Below are 18,905 nucleotides of genomic sequence, written 5' to 3' on the forward strand. Positions count from 1 at the left end.
GTTTAAAATTGGTCTAGATCTACTTATGACTGTTTCCTGACTTTTATATAATAAATATGTTAAGACGTTTTTAAATTATTTTTTGTCTTTTAAATTTTGGTTCCTACCATGCATGTGGTCTGAAAAGGAGTTTGGATATTCAAAATAATTCCCTTTACAATTCTTTTCTGTAACTAAATTTAATTGTATTGGTCTGTAGAAAGTAGCTGTAATAAATTTGCTTATAACCAATTATTTTAAAATCATGTGTGTTCCAAACAGTCGGCATGGAAGTCCATAGAAGGATTAATATAATATATAACAGCTCTACACGTTAAAATAACAATTTTCTTTTGATCATAATTGTACAGTTAAAAAGACAATTTTTAAAAAGACAGTTTTTGTGCCATTTATTTCACAATGTTTCAAACGATAAACGATGCTGTAAATAGAAAAAAGAGTTGATAAGAACTCAGCAACAAAGACTAAACTGTTTTCCTAAATTCTGTCAGTTTGCTACAAAATATGTAGAAACTGTGTTCACGCACCTCCAAGATTAATATTCAGGCGAAATCACAACGTTCCAGCATTAAAAAATAACAACAAATACACATTTGCTTAAGTTGTTCACCCACATGAAAAAAACTGTATATTTCTGAATTGTTATCTGAACAATCGATGAACATTTTTCTGAATACTTGCTTCTATTGGCACAATAAAGACAAATTAAGAAAACAAAAGGCAAATTCAGACATTTTTTCTGAAATGTTCAGACATTTTTTCTGAAATGTTCAGACATCAATTCAGAAATATTCAGACATCAATTCAGAAATATTCAGTCATTCAGAAAATCTCTCACATAAATTCAGAAATAATCAGAAAGATGTTCAGAAATTTATAGAAATATATGGAAGCTTAATTAAACCCAGACTAAGACTTAACCTGTTATGATGCCTATGGAATGTGTGAAGTTTAAAGAATTCGGCTTTGTATTATTTGGAAAATCTGCTTAAATGCAAAACTTATCCAAAATTCCTTACTTAAATATGAGCATAATTTTGACAAGATAAAAGCTAGATAATTGTCTAAGCCTTGGTGATTAGGCCATCGATGCTTGAGCGGAGTGGTTTCACTGTTTGTAACTTGTCCGTGGTGCGAGGTCATCTCATGGTGACGAATACGTGTGTGATGTTTGAAAACATTTGGACAAGTAGTTTTAGAGAAACCTTACTTCCAAAACTTTTGTGATGCGGACGCCCATATAAATGAACGGGTGACAAAAAATCTCTTAAAGCCAAAAATGCAGAAATATTCAGCCAGATTTTCTGAAATATTCAGAAAAGCTAAGACATCAATTCAGAAATGTTCAGATCAAATCGGCACACTTTTGAACCAGATTTGACTGGCTGAAAGCCCACAATTATTAAATTTTATTGATTATTCCCACATCAAACTTCTAAGTAACTTAGCTAAATTCTTGGTTTCATTATTTATCTCAGTTTAATTTGAAATCGACCTGCCTCAACATTTGTTCAATCTAACAGATGACTGCTAACTTCTTGTAGAGGCTACTTCAGTTTTGCAAATGACTGCATCACAGAGTAACAGTTTGCATCCAATGTTGATATATAAACTGTGCCGCTATCTGCATGTATTACTGAAACAAATCTGTCTTGAAAGTAAAATAAAACTTACCAGGCGGCCATTTTTTGAGAAAAAGAGCGGGAAATTTGATGCAGCTTACAACATGGACATTGTGATAAATCAGCACTTACATAATACATTAAATATAACAAATAACATGCCCCTGTAATCCACAAAGAAAATAATATTATGGAATATTGTTTATCAATAAAAAAAAAGATTCTATAAGTTTGATATTTCTTTTTCAAATTATGTTTTTGATCAGTGATGCAAGCGACGTTATAATTTTTTTCTGAATATTTCTGAAAACTTCTGAAACTTTTCTTAACATGCCTGAACATGACCATGTGCAGCATATTACATTTATTTTAAAACCTCCATTAAGTAATCGGTACACTTACATCAGGAAGTTTTATGTTGAGAATTGAATAATAATGTTTCTATTTTTCTAGTTCAGCACCATAATGGAATAATTCAGAAGTAACTTTTAGAAATATTTGAATGTAACAATAATACAGAATTGCATGTTCAGTCAGTATTAAGGCAAGGATATGTCAATATGATTAAGTTTATTTTATATCATTATTATATCAAACCAAATTCAAATATTGCCCTTTCCATAATAAACAAAGGCGCTGAACATACAAGGACAGCCATACAGGGCGCCATTCAACCAACACAGAGCAATTTGACCGGAGGGACACACGGAGAAAAAGCCCCATGAACAGAGAGAGAGAGAGAGAGAGAGAGAGAGAGAGAGAGAGAGAGAGAGAGAGAGAGAGAGAGAGAGGGGGGGGAGAGAGAGAGAGAGCCATCGAATGCCCGGTGAGTAGCACACCAATACACGGAAAACAAATACTGGTCTCTTAGGTGGGAGACACATCTCGGAAATTTCCAATGTATGTAGTTGACCTTTACATAATGCCTTTGTTTATAACATGGCCGCCACATTTTTGCTATGAACATTAAGTGCTTTAAGGAAAATATGACTCTTTAGAAGAAAGGATTTTGTTGATTAATTGTAACATTGCTGATGAGAAAAAGAGAATGTTGTGCTTAAAAAGGTCTTAAAAGACATGGGTCTTGAAAGTGTACCATATTAGAATGATCATGGACATATTAAAACTTATTATTTACATGTAGAATGTATTAGATTTTTTTCACTTTTTAAAAGATATAATGAGTTTGTGAAAAATCTTATGCATATTCTGTTGTTAATAAATATTTTTAAAATTGTTCGTTAAAAAACTCATAACAAGAAACATTTTTAACTTATTTCTGATGTACATTTCAGTTGTTGAAGTTTAGAACAAAATGTCATCTGAAATATTCAGAAATGTTTAGGCATGTTTCAGAAATATTCAGAAAAATAATTTCATGAGGGGATGCATTTGAAAGCCCACTGAAATTAATCTTGGATACTATAGGCTTAAAGCACAGAAAGTATGTAACTTGAACAATTATGAACTTGATAAAAGTTACATACACATTTATAGAAACTTGATATAAGTTACATACACTTTTATAGAAATAACACAAAGACTTTATTCACAGACAGGGGGTAGATGCTTTTTTCTATTCAAAATGACATATAATATCGACATGGAAAATTCGTACAAGTTTTTACATTCAAGATAACGATAGTTGATTTACTAAAAAACCATTAATCTCTTGACTGATTGATTTATTGTTTGTCTGAAGTGGAGTCTTTTTTTTTTTTTTTTTTTTTTTTTTTTTTTTTTTTTTTTTATATATATAATTTATTTTTTCTCTTTTATGACATACATCATACAAACACGTTACACTTGTTTTGTACAATTCTGCAGACCTACTGAATAATGATAAAACAGAAATAATATCTTTGAGATACATAAAACAATTGCAATTATTTCCCCTTCAGTTTTGTTTATAAAATCGTTTTGTATGTCAAAAAAGATAAATAAAAGTATCCACTTTGCATGATAAAACGCTTAATTTGAGAAGAAAGTTAACAATGTAAATAATAAAATAAAAGTAGAGAAAAAAAATGTATAGAGTATACCCATGTGCGCTCTTGATTACCTTTGAAATAGATTATTTCAATTTTTTAAAAAAAAAAATTTCATGTGTCTCAGTGATGTACGTGGTAAGGATGCATATTAAAAATTCAAGAAAGACCATTTCTTTAAATGATAATCAATTTTGTTTTGCATTATTGCTATTTCTTTTTCTAGACAAATTCTGATATTTAAGTAGTGGAGTCTTACTTACATTAAAACTGGTATATAATGTTCCTCTTTTGAACTTATTCCTGTAATCAATCACTTGTAATCAATCACTTGGCAATCATGTCACATAGTAATGAAAAACGAAGCTCCTATTGGGTTCATTTGATTAAAGTGGTAATATTTTACTTTCTGTTTACTATTCATGGTCATGCATGTGTATATTGTCTGACGTATTGATTTTCTAAAAACACAGCGTTCTTATTGCAGTTACCTGACTTGAAATCATTCACAGAAGTTATGATACGTTTATAGAAAATCACGAATGCATTTAAAAATAAACAAATGTATTTTACAATGTGTTTCATTGGATAATGTTTTTACGCGTAAATAGATTTCTTACGAAGATTAACATGGACAGATGATTTTGATATTGATGTAGTAACCTTGTATTAAATATAGTATCAACGTTAGTCAGCAGTGGTATTCATAATGCTAATAAACAAATTATTGACTGTATGTAGTATACCGACTCTTAAACTAAGAAGCATTTTACATCGTCATATATGCCTGATAATCAATAATCATGGCAAATCCTACAAGCCATTATGCTTATGCTGCCGCGACAACACCATTCCACTCATCAAGCAATAGTTTTTCTTTTCATTTATCCATCAACATTCTGTATTATATCAGGCATGTGCTGATTACACAAAATGCAAAATAAAACTGACCATCTTAGGTCATCTCATATAATTTTAAAAATAACCGTTCTTGTCTCATACAATGTACCGATTGGTCAGTTATAACGTCAGGCGCTTTAGAAATAAGACCACACGCTATTAAAACCAATTTTAAGTTGATCTCATTCTCGGGAACTACTGCAATAATGTTCAAATATCTACATTTTTTACCAGCATTTAGTACTAAGATATAACATTATTTGTATATAATGAACATGTTAAGTTTTTAAATCAATATTTCCTCGAGTCTGTTGCCTTGTGAAAGGTATACAAGCAAAGTATGATTGTGTCACCTACGCCAAACTTGAACCTTGTTTGTATGTTAGTTCATAGGAGATAACTCCTAAGTCTATTCAAATCTTTTATAATAATGCCCCTTTTGCAAAAGAAAGATATATATCAGACGAAAAGGTAGAAATTTAGAAGACAAGCTTTAAACAAGTTTTTTTTTTTTTAAAGATTATCTAGTCGGTAGCCGGGCTATGTTTAACCCAAACACCACTTAGTTCAGCGGTATTATCTTACTTTGTATATTACATAAAATAATGAATTTAATATGTGTTAGTTTTGAATATGCAGAGCGACATTTAGCGCTGGTATTGTGCCATAGAACAGTGGTACGAATTCTTGTGACATTCTTATGAAAGCCTTTTATAACATTATAACAGTTGAATGAAATATACGAACGTATTTTAAACTTGTTTATCGTGAAAATTTATGAACCGTGTCAGTGCACTTTAAACTAGTACTTTTATGAAGAATAATAAAATGATTGCACCCATATTTCAAAATAGCAGCCAATCAGTGCCCGTTGTTCATAACTTCCTCGTCCTTTTCTTCCTAGTTAAATGTTACTCAATAACTTTTGTCGCGTATACATTAACCGAAAAAAAATAGAAAAGAAGTTGTATTCCGTGACTCTATCGGTGTATTCAAAGCAGCATGCCTCCAGATCGTTCGACAACAAAAAAAAAATTATTTTTTTAGATATCTTGAAATAAATGCTATATTTCTTAAGAAGGCTTTAAAACTTAATTACTGACAAACCTTCTGTTACGGAAACACTTGAGAATTTGCTGTTTTTACTACTTTTTACGGTGAAAATTGAAAAGCGTTTGTCACGCTTTTACTCCGTTAAACTGTCTCGATTGTAAATATTTATATTTTGAAGTCATTATTCACTACTTCAGCTATAGCGCTATTGGTTACGACGACAGGAAAATGCCTTTATTGCCGCGGCGGTCCGGGGTTCGATTCCCGACGCGGTCATCTTTTTTTCTTGATTTGAAACTTTTAAAATATGTTAGAAACAAAAATTCATATTCTAATGTTCATAATATGATCAAACTTCAATTTGAAAGAAAGATTATTTTTAGCCAAATCTGGAGGCATGCTGCTTTAAAGTGTTAATTGAAAAATAAGCTGTGCGTTTTTTTTTTTTTTTTGTTTTTTTTGGAGAGCTGACGCAATGGTCCAGTGGTAACACAGTCTGACTACGAAACAAGAGGTCGTGAGTTCCAGCCCCCGGTCCTCCAACAAAAAATTACCAACATTGGGATAAGAGTCCCTTGTATAAGTGCTTTACACCTGTCACGCTAAAAAGCCAGGGAAGCTTCTGGAATTGGAGTGTCTTCCGTATCTTGCACTATCCTCCACATGGGTTACCGGTGGCGACAATAAATAAACTTATGTAAAAAATCAAATAGAGCTATAAGCTGTGCGTTCTTTTTTTCGCGCCTAAATCAACAGTAATATAAAACACAAGAATTTATCCCGTTATGTTATATTCTGCAGTTCTGATTTTAAATCAAATCATTTCCGACCATTTTTTTTTGTAAGTTGTATATTGAAGATCACTTTAACTGGTTTGGCCTTTTTCATTATTGGCAGATATTGTTTGTTGATAATACAATCTAGATGAAGATCCTCTGCAACCAAGCAAAATAATAGCAGACTCGGTTGGACTGAGCCTGTTCATGAGAGTAAATGGGTAGTGCAATACCTCTCACGCCCCCTAGAACCGGCTTAAGCGGAACTCTATTATTACATAGATATTGAATGGACTCCATGATACTAAAGGACCAGAAAATATAACAACACTGAATCCAAGTTCGGGGAGACGTTTTATGGCCGTCACACGGCACTTATAGATTGCAAATTATCGAGTTTTCACTATGTAATTCATTTCAAACCACTAAACTGATTAAACATAATTTCAAAAACTTTGTAATTCGCCATAACATGACAAATTATATATATGTATGGTATTTATGCATATATATCTTTGCATATTAAAAACATGCAAGTGGTAATCGCTGACTCTGTCTCTCTCTCCCTCTCTCTCTCTTCCTATTTCTCTCTCAAAAAGCAATATACCGTATTCTACAAAAGCACATATTGACCTATAACAGGTATTTAAATTGTGGTGTCTACAAAACGTTATTCTGTGGTTCATTATGTGTTTATTTGAACATGTTCTCTGGCCTGATTCTTCAAATACTCTTTGTAACTATTCTGTTTTTATAAAAGTCACTGACCTCGGGATTTTTTCTTTAAAATTGAAGTTTAGTCACATTATGAACATGAGTTTTGTTTCTCAACTATCTTTAAAATGCAAATTCGAGAGAGAAAAAAGACATGCCCCAGTCGGGAATCGAACACGGCCAACCGCAGCAATATTTTTTTTCTTCGTGATTGACAAATATACCACGGAGGAATGCGTACTTAACGGTCGTTAAATATAAGGCGCAGTTTACCTCCGACACCCCGTTACAAACGGTTTTCAATTTTGAATGAAAAAAATTAGTAAAAACAACTAATTCTTACGTGCTTCTATAACATATAATCTGCCTCTAATCTTGCAGTAATTTTCTGATATATATTTTGTTGTCGTATGATCTGGAGGTCAGTGCCTTTAAATAATCAATTTGCATATCAATGAGATTTTAGACGGAACTTTAGATTGTTTCAGCGTATTGGTCTATCTAAAGCCTTGATTTGTATTTTCATTGTTTGTTTCTATTTAGGCAACCAGTTTTACGGGAAAAAATAAATGGAGTAAGTTAGCAAAAGTTTTTTTTATTTTTCACCTCAGTTTTGACATTTTACAAAGGCAAAAGCGAGCTATTGAGCTATTTTCAAAACTATTATCATTTTATCGATTTAATGAAATGTACTGTGCATTATAAATGTAATACATTATCAGCTGCAGACTGTAGTATGGCTATCAAAAAGATTCTCAACGGTTAAAGTCTCTTTAAAATTGGTCACATGGTAACTAGTGTGATTAATAGATCAACTTAATATGTCTACCTAGCAAATATCATTTTACTAGCATTATACTTCAGTTGAAATATAGCAAGCTATTTTGATTACGTATAATTTTGTACAATTTTGTATTTCACATGCCTGTTCTTTGTAAATATGTAGTAACTATATATTTTGATCACGCAAAATGTACTTAATTTCATGCTTTTCTTTAAGTAATTGCTTCATATTTTTTTTATACAAATTCATAATATTGTTTAAAACATATTAAGGCCAATCACGTATCTAACCAAAAAATGAATGACCGAAGTGCTATCTGACAAATGCAAGACCAGATCCATTGAATACAGGGTCATATCTTCAGGTGTACAAATTCATATTGTTTTACTTGAGTTCAGCGTTACAGTTTCAACATTATCTCAGTATTGTAACCTTGGTATCAGTAGTAATTGGGGAGGCATCGGACACGCCACCTCTGGTTTTGTGAACTTGTGCTCCCTATATAGAGCTAAATGAGGGCGGTTTTGAAAATGAAGAACGTGCAACGTTGTTTACAACTATATGAATACTTGCCAAAAGACAATGTGAAGGTTGATTATAGTACTAGTTGTTCCTTTCTCTCATTTACTCTAGATGTATGACTTACTCAACAAAATCTCTAACACTACCCTCCATTTCGGTAATCACAATACATTTATCTAGTATTTTCCACGGTTTGATAAATATGTTGTTAATATAAGTTAAAATTTCAACAGAACCCACTATATAATGTCATTATATAATTGTATTTGCGATATTATCCCAATTAAAATCAAAGCCCTAAAATGACTGATAGCCAGTGCTTATTGAGTGATATTTCAACCGATACATCTGAATAATAATAATAATAATAATAATAATAAAGCCTTTATTTAACGAGGAAAACTCATTTGACGAACAACATCAATCTTCCACGAGGCCCTCAAAACAATACATAACATATACATCTAAAATATTTACATGGTGCATTATAACATATAGAAGACAGACAAGTGTATTTTGTTTATACTATAACTATACGAAGTACAATATTATAAATATTAAGTATTATGATTGTGTGTTGTGCCAAGCTATAAATCAACATTTCATTGTGCATAGACCGGTCATGATTTGAACAATGTTGGTAGAGGTCGACTAGACAATGCTACATGCCAAATATTTAAGCTCTGTGCATTGTGATTCAAGACAAGAAGAATTTTTAAAGGTTTTCCCTATAAAACTCTATATAAAACTAAGTTTGCCCCAGGGTGGGGCCAATTTCAACCCTAACCCTAACCCTAGAGCGGAGTGATTATGCGAATATTCTAGAATCCGTTGCTGCTTGTTTTTGTTGTTTAAAACAGTAGTCCTTAGTTGCTCACACACTCACATAATACCAAGATTATAAACAAATAAATATGGGACTATTTTTATATGTCCAGAATATTTGTGTGATGTAGAAGGAAAACTCAAACGACGCGAGGTTGAAACTTGGTAGCAATGGCTAAAAACAACACAAAAAATATATATGTCTAATATTTTAAAAAGAGAGAATTAAAAGGAAGAAAATATGTCAAATATCTACTGTATTTTTATCATTATACGATACCTCGTGTTTAATGAAATTAAAATATTTAAGTGTATGATTGTGATGTTGTTGACTGGGTCTTGTTCAAACTTTAATACGTTATTAGCACCATATTTTTCTAAACTTGTCAGAAATTTTATAAATGTACTTCAGTTATGTAAGAGTTATTGCCAAATTGTCGAGGGGTGGTTAATATATTACAACGCCGCATTAACAAAACCAGACTAAATAAAAGGTAGAAAAATCCAGGCATAGTAATGACCTTAGCTTGAAAATGTAGTTCAACAAAACATTTTTTTTAATAAACCTAAAGATATGATTCTTCTAAACACACAATTATTATACATTTTAATACTAAAGTCTTTCCACTGCTGCTGAACTTTTGAAAGTAAACTTGCAATGAACATAAAGCAAATCATTTTGATGACTGTATAGAAATTAAAATCAGTACCAATAGATACCTTATCGTTTGAAAAATGAGAGTTACATCTACAGCTCTTTAAACAGACAAATCTTTAGCCGTATCAAGAATCAAAGAAAACATTAAAGTGCACTCACATTTAAAAGCTGAAAGCATTATCCAGTACATAAACTTTAAAGTGTTCAACACAAAATGAAAGTAAACACATGAACTAAATGTATTTTAAATATCGTTTTACAGAACCATAAAGTGAATAAATAACACTACCATAACTTAATCGTATGCGCTGTGGCAGTAAGCTCATCGTCTCACAAGTGTCAATATTTCTTTTTAGTGATTTATGAATTTTTTATGTTATTGAAATAGCTATAAATATTTTGATATTTTAAATTTTATTATATTTTGGCTAAATCTCTCTCATGACATAATCTCTTGTATTTTCACTAGTACGCAAAGATCTATGGGGACTGATTTAGGACATTTGTCGCGATGGCGTGAGCGCGGATTTTTTTAGCACATTTCGATGTGTCGTTGCGACGTGCGTGAAAGTTTTGTGCGCACTGAAACGAATTATTAACGAGATAGTAACAATGTAACATAACGAAACATAGAATGCAACAGAACGAAACATTTTATGTCAAGTTGGCTTGCTCGCCATTAGCAAAGAGTTTGTTTTTACGTGTTGGCGCGGGCGCCAGGACGAAAGAAAATGTCTCATTATGTGCGCGCGCGGCCATGTAGCGCATTTTGTTACGTTTCACTTCGTCTTGTCGTGGGTGCCAACGTGCCAGCACAAAATATTTGCTGATGGCGCGCACGCCAACGCAAAACAAAGAAACATTTATTTTCGTCTTGGCGTGCGCGCAAACACGAAATAAAATGTTTTGTTATACCGCGTTCTATGTTTCGTTAAGTAGCATTGTTAGATTCATGCGAGCACCAAAGCGACACACAAAATTTTCAAAATTTTGTTATGCCGCGTAAGCGCGCGCTCCAGGATAACACAATAAAATGTGCTACACAAACCGCGTGCACGCCAACGCGAAAAAAAGAGATGTTCTAAATTATCCACCATATTGTACACATTATTGAGTTATAAAATAGTGTTTTGATCTCCATTGGTATTCAGAAATACATTTTCACATTGTGCTTCTCTCAAACTTTTGTTGTTTTGAGATAAATGAAAAGGTTTCAGAGCATCCGATTTATTTTAATTTCACGGGATGGCGAAAGAATGGCAGTAATATTTGAATCGTCCAGCTGTCAGACAAACAATTGCATGTTTTTGTTGTTTTTTTTGTTTTTTTTTTGTTTGTGTGTGTGTGTGTGTGTGTGTGTGTGTGTGTGCGTGTTTAACCATAAACTCGAAGCATGGATCCAATACAGTGACAGTTTGGAAAGTTGTTCCATATACTGAACGGATGCTTCTAAAGGTGACACCAGTTTCCTATTGTAGAAAAAAGTCAGAGTCTGCAATATGTTTCAGACATACTCTGTTTTTAAGATTATTCCCGTATTTGGACATAAAATATTTTTGCCAGAAACTGCTGGCATGGCCACTTTTTCCTATATCTATACATGGGATATTTTTAAAGATTCTCGTCAAAAAACAGCTGGCCCGATTTTAGAATACTAGTTGTTTCACCAAACTCTCTACCGAGCCTATAAGAGCGATCCGTCAAAATAAATGGTCAGAAGAGGGCGTGGCAGCTGTTCCATATATAACGGATATGTATATGGTGGAAAGTTCTACTCGCCAGCAAATGATTTATCAGAAATATTCCTTTATTGACTATTCAAACCAATTTGATTCGTCAAAAAACGCCTCAATGGAGTGGTGTTAGTTCTCACATAACCTTCTTCTTTTCATCTGCAAGTCCTTTTTAAAAGTAATTTTACAGAAATGTTTTTTAGATGGGTAGGGTAGGGCAGGGTAGGGTAGGATAGGATAGGATAGGGATAGGGATAGGGATAGGGATAGGATGGGATGGAGAGATAGGATAGGATAGGGTAGGATAAGGATAGGATAGGATAGGATGGGATAGGATAAAGATAAAGATAAAGATAAAGATAAGATAAGACTTCCTTCACATATCGTTAATGGTCTACACTCGGATGGGCAATATTGGAAATAGTCGACATTGTCTTTAATATAGGAAAATGACATTTGGACGGAATAACACTACCATGCACATTGAAAGATACTGCTTCATCTTCAGTCATGTAACTGTTATCCTTTTGCAAATTTGTTGCAGATGAATGCTGCGTATGTTATGTAATAGAATTCCGCTTAAGCTAGTGCTAGGAAGCGTGAGAGGTGTAACATATTTTGTATTGATATAAAGGTAGTTATATATATCCGGTAACTCGAAATGCAAAATATGGGTATTTGTATCAAATTTCATTATCACAGGTCATTGTCAATAGCCAGTGTCATTGTCAGAGATTTCTTGAAATGTTTCATAAAGCTGTTTCACCTATTGCTTTGTTGTGGATATTGATGGCATAATATGGTATGATACAGTTAGGGTAGTTTATATTAAATTTTATCATTTTTATGAGTAAAAGTATGCCGCCATGTTATTTATCACCATGTCGTCTTGGGTCTCAGACCTTCTGGAATTTATATGAATAAACTTGTAAACGTGTATATGTCAATCGGGGGCTTTTATTAGTTTTAATATTTCAGCAAAGTTTGGTTGCGTTGTAGATCATTATGTAAGTACAAACATGACTATTTAATCACTTTATAATTTAAGTAAGCTATTGTTACTAGTCAGGTGTAACTATAAAGAAAAGCCAGCAACAAACTAAAATCTAATTTATTAAATGAAATTTACAAAATGTCAGAGTAGAATTAATAGCTGGTCCTAAAATATACAATATCCAATCCTCACCGACCCTGATTTTGTAGCTTTAAAGAAGTTCCTTTAAGTTTAATCTCTTGTATAAAATCACTATGGAAATAATTCCCACAATTAGATGAAATAATATTCTCACCAAATAAATAAATTCTGGTAATAATCATTTTATTAGAACTGTAATTGAGCTTCAAAGATATGTTCCAAAGATTTTAGTTCATAGTATGCTACTTCCAAAGATAACCAGATAAGAAAAGCGGTCCTAAAATAGTACTAGAAGTTTCTCCCAAGTTCTATTCCATAACTTCCTATAATTTCTTTTGTTTATGGAATGTAAACCACAGGTCCTATTTACAGAAAAAGTCATTGGTACTAGAAAGTCCATTATGTCTTTAGGCAAATAATTACTTAAAACAGAATGGAGAAAATCCATATGTTCATTGAAGCAACCACTGGATCAAAAGCAATAACATCACAAAATAACCAACGTGTAAGCAAATGCAGGAAAGAATATACAAACAAAAACACATATATAACAATATATAGAAGCAAACGTATTTTTTTAATATATTTGAAAGAAAGATGAACATTTACCGTCATCGTCCCTATTTGATACCCGACTAACTTGTAAATGCACTGTTTTACATCTAACCGAAGTTTGTACATTGTAATTGCCGATGTTAATTTTGCGTCTTCTGTGAACCTAACTATTGTGTTCAACTTCAGCCTAATGCTTCGTTCTCATAAGTCATTTTTGGATATTTCCCTTCTCGTGTAGTATTTTTGCGTCCTTTTCATTCCCACAACGTGAATGTGACAGTTCTGTTCTCAAAATTTATATGTGACTTTTCTAGTCTCACAATGTGAACGTGACCGTTCCGTTGTCGATCGATTCGTCCTCGGTGGTCACTACAGCTTCATTCACGTGACCGTTCTCGTCTTCTTCGTACACTGTGTCTGCTAACGTGAATTTAACCTGAAATTTTATGTTTCTATTATCTACAGTTTTCATCAAAACATAGATCTATTTATTTACTAGTTAACAAGTAATGTTAAAGCCTCTCATACAGATATATTAGAGTATTTACATAAACTGATAAGGTAAGGCCAAAGCAAAAATATACTGAAAACAAATCTGATTGGGGTCGTAGGTATAAATCTTTCACAGGATGCTCTTGAACTGTTGTTGTGATTTAGAGAGTTTTTATATATCTGCCGAACAGAACCGTATAAAATATAACTAAAATTAAAAGTTTAAGTTCTGAAAGCAAACCTGGCTTGGTTTTCGATCTGTAAAAGCTCGAGTGCCATCCAGATTAAATGAAAGACTCTTTGGAGGTAGCCGTGGAGACGCTTCGCCTTCCTCAACCTTTGTACACATGTCACGAAGCACTTTGTTCTTCCGATGTTTACGTCGAAGATGTGAAATCAGGTGGTGATTATGGTCGTGCACCAAGTTCTTGTCGTGTACCTTGAGGTGAAGCCGCTGAGAACAGATAATTATAACAGACGTTAAGATTCATGTAATGTGTTTAATCATTTCCACAATTTCCATTTAGGAATGTTACCTCATTTAGGAATGTTACCTCATTTAGGAGGTACCTCATTTAGGAATGGTACCTCATTTCGGAATTAAACGCTATTTTTGCGCGTTTTGGCGGGTATAAACCACATTGACACTTCTTATAAACCCACGAATCCCGCTAGCGATTCTTTAATTATTTGTAGAAGTCCCAGTTTGGTTTATATCCGTCCAAAACGTACAAAAGTAACATTCAGTCCGTATATATTACATGTTTGTGGTAACTTGCTAAACAAATAAGTGGTTTGCTTTCCGTGAGTGTCAGAAAATCAAATTAAATGTCAGGATATCGATTTTTTCGACATCTCAATGGAAGAGCCAAAAAGATACGCCCATATTCGCCTTCCTCAAGATTTCTATTTTAAATATCCTTCGATCAAAAAAGCCACGTAGTCGTGTCGACTCAATTTTGAATTTTACCGTCAGAAAAAAGAGTTTTGGCTATAATTTAACGTTCTTTTTTTAATATCGGTTTTCAAAAATGAAAGATGATTTCGAACGACGCCTTTTCAATAATTTTTTTTTTGTGTGAATGACGCCAGATCGCGTGTGTAATTCCGTAAAAAATACAAATACTTATATAGATATTGATATAGATTTAGTTTTCATGTCTCTCTTGGGAGCGATGGTGTACAGCAACACTGTTGTCATATTATGAAGCGTTGTTATGACCACACGGATTTATTCAATTTTTTTCTGCTGATGGACCAGTCTAGATTTATACGCCGTTCTTTTAGGTAGACCTAGAGGTCGCGGTCAAATTTGGGTTCAGCAGAAAAAAAAATCTTTTTCGTCCATTCATGAAATAATCTTTTGTTTCTTTTTATCTATCTTGAATTTGAAAGTAGGTCTTGTCATTCAATTTATACGCAGTATGAAGGACTGTCCATTCAGACAGCTCAACTCAAATAAATTTGCCTTGCTATAAATCAATCAAAAACCGTATGTATGTCGTTAACTACAATTTAAATAACAACTAGTCCTTACACTTCGGACGGTATGCATCGTATTAGTGAAGAATTTGTGAATATTGTCACCATGAGCTTTATTTTCTTCCCTATGTTCTTGGTCCCGCTTGTCCACTAGGTTATCTGCAAAAAGATTGTATTCAAAAGCTTAAACTGTTTCTTACATCAACGTTATAATAGAAGTAAACGTTATAATCAAACTTGATACTGAACTTCAAATCCAGTTTAATAATCTTGAGATTTCGAAGGAAATAAACATTATGCAAAAGTAAATAAAAACAAGCCGACTGTACAAAAGGATTTCAGATTTAAAAATTCATACTATTAACATAGGTTTTTAGGTGTTGCTTTAAAAATATAGGATTTAATTACTTTCAACTTGCTTATATTATTTCAAACTAGTGATTACGGCTTTATTATTTGTATCATGCACTAGAGAGGAAAGCAAAAGTTCAAACTCTCAATAGCTGTGTTATACAAATAGTAAGTGGCACCTACAAAATAACAAACAAAAACGAAATAATAAAAATCAACAAAAACTTTTATTTTCACTGGATCTGGGCATGTATTTGCAGGAGATAAATCACGTATAACCAAGATTATTCACCTACTGTTAATACATGCATTTCCTTTTCTTTTTCAAATACTGTGCCATGGCCGAATATTTCTTGCGCAAATGAACATTGGGTATCTACGTATTGTGCATAAACGTTGCAATAGTATGCTCCGCTACATTAGTCACTGCTACGTCCCGATATAGAGTCACCTTATCTATATGTATTTACTTGTTTAATCCCTTGTTTACTCTCTTCCGAGTGAGACGAAGGAAAAAAGAAACTTCCGCGATTATCTATTTTAGGCATTTTATCAACGATGCCGTTGTTTTATTTAATTTTGTCATAAAATGCATATAAATCTGGGGAACGGGTCGGCTCAATCGTACTCAAGATAACTCGTACAAAAACTATTAATTTTGAAATTGTGTTCCTGTCGCCGATTTTTTTTTATAATCATTAATATCATGTTTGTAATGAAGAGAAATAAATAAAGATCATTTAAAACAGTCGTTGATTTGTGCACTCCGGATATGTATAATTTAAAACATGTGAACTGTGCATAAGAAATAGAATGGCAATTAAAATTGCACCGAATTTATAAGTCATCTTCTTTAAAACGATACATTAAATCTTTATGTGACGGTTTTATGCAAGAATGGTGGTGCCATAAGTGTACTTTATGTATTAATGTCAGCAGAAGCCGTTGTAATATGCTAGTGACCTTTCATCTTCGGTATCATTCACTAACAATCGCTCGGGCTTCTATGGATATTTATACACAAGAAAACGTGTATTTTCCCTATTAGGTAATATGGAATTCCACGTATAAACCTTGAGAAGATATTAGTTATTGTGTACATATATCTTCAGATCTTTCCAGTATAACGTTTGAACTGTTTCTTTCCGTTTATTGAAGTACTAGTATTTCCCAACTTTACACATTTTCATTATTTATCTTCAACAGAGAACACTAGTCTATGTTGATAATGATTTGAATAAGTAAAGTATTTTGTTATGTCGTTATTTTACATTGATAACACCATGTTGCGGTAGCAGGACATGCTATAATTCTATGATAAATTAATAATGAAATGTACATGTATAGTATCTCTACGTCTTATGAGGGGTGTGCGAAAGGTAAAGCAACTGGGCCTGTGCTTTGCAACTTCTATTCGTGTTGTTAAAATTTCCTGTTTGTTTTGACAAAATGATTTTTGTATGCTTGTTACCACCAGATACTCACGTTTAGGGTGATATATATCTTCACGAACATACAGACAAGTACAATTTTTTAAAAGAAAATCGTAGGAATAATAGAGAAGCAGTTACCTAATTCAGCTTTTGGTTGTTAAGTTGACAAACTTACATACATTTTATAGCCATCCTAACAAAGCTTGTGTGCCAAATCAGCTGGCAAATCAAAGTACCCTTTTACTGCTAGTAGGTATGACAGTATCCTAATAAACTTATTTATATTTAAATCAGATGAACTTTATACTAAAACGTTAGTCTTTTAGGCCGGTTATAATACTAGAAATAATTATTTAGAAAATCTTCCGGAACTGCTTAAATATGTTATGCATGCATGTGAATAAAGAAATTATACTAATATTATGTTTAATTGATTTTATTTTGGATGAATTTGCAATACTTTGTTTAATACACTGGTCACAAAAACGCTACGAGCTCCGTACGAGTAGTATGGACATCATTGACTCGTACGAGCGTCGTACGGATTTTTTTTTACCCTGAGAGGACTCGGGAACCCGGTGAAAATATTTCACCGAGATCCCGAGTTCTCTACGAGCTCGTTGAGTTTTTCGAAGTCGGGAGCAGCTCGCAAGAGCCCCGTACGGGAACCGCACGGGCCCCGGAAGAGCTCGTACGGGCATCACACGTTGTCCGTGTGAATTTGGAAAACTGTGACGCTTGATGATGCTCGCATGACTATCGCAGGGTACTAGCACGGTCAACGTACGATGTCCGTCCGATATTAAGGAGACCGTGCGGAGAACGTGCGATGTCCGCACGGGGCTCGCAGGGCGTTATGACCGCCGTACGGGCTCCGCACGACTTCCTTGGTGATTCAATGTGCGGACATCGTACGAGTACCGTGCGAGCGCTGTACGAACCCACGAGCACCATAGGAGGTACAGCCGGGCTCCTTGCGAGTTCCACACGACTTGTCTGCGATGTCCGTACAGATATCATATGATTGCATCCTCTAAAGATCGTAAGGGGCCCATAGGTACTGTGACCAGACTCTACGATTGTACAGAGACCGTAAGGATTCTAAAATTGGTGGACTCGTACGATTTTTGGTTGCGGGTTTATCCCGCTACCAAAGTTACAAGTGTATTTCTGACAATCACATAGCATCTTTATTTTATTCCGAATCACATCCAAAGGATGTTCATGTGCTACACAAAATAGTCCCATTCATGAACAATGCGGATGAATTATCAATAAACAAGCAGTTCTTATTCAACCTGTATCCACGCACACTGACCATTTAGATTATATAAGATCTATCAATGATAAGGTATTCCAGCCCATGGTTACATCACAAGCTAGGTCAGACAGAGTTCATCTTAGATATGAGGTACATTAAATTTGTATTTATTTCTCATTCATGTATATTCATAGACTGGCATTTAAACAGAAAATAAATCTACCAAAAACCCGCAACCATCAGACATTTCAAGGCTTTGATTTAAAACCGTACGGACATCGCACGGTTTTGTGACCGAGGCATAATTAAAAGGAAGCTGCCCCTAAATATCACCTAATTTTCAGAGTTTGGCGTGGATTTATTTTGAGGACTTTTTCCTATTTTGCATAAGTAACTAAAGATTGTAAGTCATCAGTGAAATAGTTTAAAATTCTGACATTATTCCTAATAATATAACCGGCCTATTCCTAAACGTGACGTCAAGTACTAAGCAACTGAATACGCAGTGTTAACATTTTACTTTTTTGTATCTACAGCGTTTATATCCGTGTAATGTTTCATTTCATTATGGCTTTATCAAAACCCATGCTACAATTATAAACTTAAGACTTATAGATACAC

General features: G+C 33.4%; 2 protein-coding genes across 4 annotated transcripts in view; both read right to left on the minus strand.

Annotated features, from left to right (window-relative positions):
* Window positions 1-10,141, minus strand: part of LOC123554991 (sodium/hydrogen exchanger 3-like) — a 33,968-nt gene extending 23,827 nt beyond the window's left edge. Inside the window, exon 1 of one of the 3 annotated variants that reach the window (XM_053547705.1) lies at window positions 3,874-4,207. The gene's annotated coding sequence lies outside the window, so the exon portion shown is untranslated. Of the gene's footprint in view, window positions 1-3,873; window positions 4,208-10,001 lie in introns of those variants that run through there. The other 2 variants (XM_053547707.1, XM_053547706.1) reach the window with 2 other exon arrangements.
* A 2,527-nt stretch (window positions 10,142-12,668) lies between these two features.
* Window positions 12,669-18,905, minus strand: part of LOC123554821 (sodium/hydrogen exchanger 1-like) — a 68,050-nt gene continuing 61,813 nt past the window's right edge. Inside the window, exons 20-22 of the mRNA XM_045345171.2 lie at window positions 15,295-15,398; window positions 13,999-14,211; window positions 12,669-13,701 (exon numbers count right to left, since the gene is read on the minus strand). Of these exons, the coding sequence (XP_045201106.1) occupies window positions 13,582-13,701; window positions 13,999-14,211; window positions 15,295-15,398 (437 nt within the window). The 3' untranslated portion in view covers window positions 12,669-13,581. The remainder of the gene's footprint in view (window positions 13,702-13,998; window positions 14,212-15,294; window positions 15,399-18,905) is intronic.

The sequence above is a fragment of the Mercenaria mercenaria genome, chromosome 7 (genome assembly GCF_021730395.1).
Source record: "Mercenaria mercenaria strain notata chromosome 7, MADL_Memer_1, whole genome shotgun sequence".
Classification (NCBI taxonomy): domain Eukaryota; kingdom Metazoa; phylum Mollusca; class Bivalvia; order Venerida; family Veneridae; genus Mercenaria; species Mercenaria mercenaria.